Genomic DNA, 2,539 nt, shown 5'->3' on the forward strand with positions numbered 1-2,539 from the left:
TAAGGTGTGGATAATTCCACCCCAGTAAATGAGAATGTCACATCCATGGTAAAGAACCATGCAAATGAGATATTATAATACACTATCTGCCTAAGAGGCCCGAGATGGACTGCTTCCTTCAGCTTCGGAATTCAAAAACACTTGTATGTGCTTACAACTTGGAAAGGATAGAAAAAGTTTGAGCTTTCAAGTTTATATTCTGCTTCCACCTCCACCGGCTTGCAGAAACTACAAACGCTTCTGAATTACGTTGCCTTCTTTACAGTTCTGTAAGGAACAGATCTAACCTGCACTACCTTTCGTATTTATAAATTAAGGTGTGGGGATACCTAGCTAAGCCGTTAAGCAAAACAGAATTGAATTGGACTCCGTCCAAAGTCTGTCCAACAGGTGGGACGCTCACCAAGCGGGGACTTGCCTTCCAAGAACAAACATGTCGCGTGGCTGAGTTTTCCTATGGCTGTGACAGAGGCAACTCTACTTCCAACCAGGTTGGAGGAAAGATCCACCGGGAGTTAGCTAGAACATAATAAACGCGTCTCGGGTTTGTTTCCCAAGTTTCTGGAGCTTCAACTTCAGAGCTACGTAGATATCCAAAAAGAAGGGAGAAGAGGCGCTGGATGACCATAATTGTGAGAGGGACCCTCCGAGAAAACATTTGTACTCGGACATTGGAAACGAGTGTCCTCAAACTCCTCCTTGTCCACAAGACCTCACTCCGAATCGAGGGCACGAAAGGCCCTCCGCCGGCTACCCGCTAGCCCACGGCACGCCCAGCCTTCCCGAGGGGACCGAGCCCTGTCCCGTCCGGTCCCCGCCGCGCCCCGCCACTCACTGCTCGGCCGGACACCGCACCGCAGCCAGCGGCTGCCCACTGGCCGACGCCTTCCCTCCATCCCGCGCCGCGGCTCTGGCCGGGCCCGGAGACGCGGCCCCCGCCTCCGGCGCCGGCTTCTCCGCACAGCTCACGCCCGGCCACGCTCCAGGCTGGGGCATGGTCCCCCGACTCATGGGGCGTCCCGGCACCGGCGCCGGTGCCACAGGGGTTCAGCCAGCTCCGAGAGATGGGGCGCCCCTCCCGTCGGGGGCGCACGGCCGTGGCCGCCGCCGCTCAGCTTCCCGCCAGCTTCCGAGGGTGAGCAGGGCGCTTCCGCGAGCGTCACCGCTCGTCGCCCCGCGGCCTCTGACCCTCAGCGAGGGGGCGCGGCCCGCGGGGGCGGGGCGTCCTGGGACGCGGTGCCTGCGCACGCGCCTGCGCAGACTGAGCCGCCGGCGCGGCCATCCGACACGGCCACTGCGCATGCGCCATTCCCATGCGCCTCCGTCCCGTTTCAGAGTTTGCGGTCCTCGGTCCTTGCCCCCGATGTCCAGTGTTTTCCCTCCTCTCACGCCAGCCGGGGACGTGAGAGGAGAGAAAGGACTGCACGCGCGGCGGGACACGTCCTCGGTGCGGAGGAGGCGGAGAACCGGCCCGGGGTGTGAAGGGCGCCTGCAGTGTCACTCTGGGCTTCCGAGTGTCGCTCTCCAGCCGGGGTTTCCTCAACCACAAAGCGAGGGATGTGGGCAAGCTGAGTGGTGTGCGGCTTGCATGGCCTTCCCCGAGTGACGGTTCCATCGCGACCCGCCTCCAAGCCTGGAGGGCTTTGGCCTTCAGTGTGGAGTCAGGCTTGTCGTCCCAGGGCCGGGAGTTGGTCCCTCCCCTCCGTGGGGCGGGCCGGGGGAGCTGGTTCCCCTGGACAGTTGAGCAAACGCAGCATGTTCCCTTGGACTGTATTCTTTCAAATAGAAATTCTGATTTCAGGGGAACAAGGGCAAAGGGAAAATACTAACAGACTTAAAAGATCAGTAGGTGAAATGTTTCAGGTCTTTCGGAGTAGCCTCTAAAGGTAAACAGCAGTCATGTGTGGAAGGGCTATTCTCAAGCGAAGAGTGCAGACCAGGGTATGGAAGGAGTGAATGGCATGGCAATTAAGACACATGCAAGTATTCAGAGGCAAAACAGGTAGGTAGTACAGGATTTTACTGAAAGATGAAACGAAGGATGCTGAAACCAGGTCATGAAAAGCCACCTTAGGCTAACAAGGGATCTTGTGCTTGATCCTCGTTGAAAGATAGGAAGATTATTTTGGAAAATCGCTTTGTGTACAATTAGAGAAAAGGCTGGAAAAGGGCAAGACTGTGAGACCCGCATAGGGAGACTAAATGGTAGTGGGCTCACCCATCCCAGGAGGGCCCAAGGACATTACCCTTCACCATGACTGTTAGAAATCAATTTGTGAGAGGAGCCCCAGCAGCCTTTTAGAGATCTGCAATTGCTCATCTCTGTAGTCAGGTGTGTCTTACAGTGGAAACTGCTCCCTTCAAACTGGGATTCCTAAATGCAGTGGAGATTATGGGATCTCAGGGTGGCAGGGACCACAAGTGGCACTTAATTATCAAAAACTAAATGGGCGTGCTCACTGTAATACAGCAGAACTAAAGCAGAAATCCAAAACGTCCGACTCGAAGTTCCTAGACTTGAGCCAGTTCACACACCAAG

At 56.1% G+C, this 2,539-nt stretch overlaps 1 protein-coding gene across 1 annotated transcript in view; it reads right to left on the minus strand.

The window, feature by feature from the left end:
- The window catches only part of OTULIN (OTU deubiquitinase with linear linkage specificity), a 28,945-nt gene extending 27,750 nt beyond the window's left edge, over positions 1 to 1,195 (minus strand). The window contains exon 1 of the mRNA XM_023532943.1: positions 833 to 1,195. Within this exon, the coding sequence (XP_023388711.1) occupies positions 833 to 1,011 (179 nt within the window). The 5' untranslated portion in view covers positions 1,012 to 1,195. The remainder of the gene's footprint in view (positions 1 to 832) is intronic.
- Between the last annotated feature and the right edge of the window lie 1,344 nt (positions 1,196 to 2,539).

The sequence above is a fragment of the Pteropus vampyrus genome, unplaced genomic scaffold, assembly GCF_000151845.1.
Source record: "Pteropus vampyrus isolate Shadow unplaced genomic scaffold, Pvam_2.0 Scaffold94, whole genome shotgun sequence".
Lineage (NCBI taxonomy): Eukaryota > Metazoa > Chordata > Mammalia > Chiroptera > Pteropodidae > Pteropus > Pteropus vampyrus.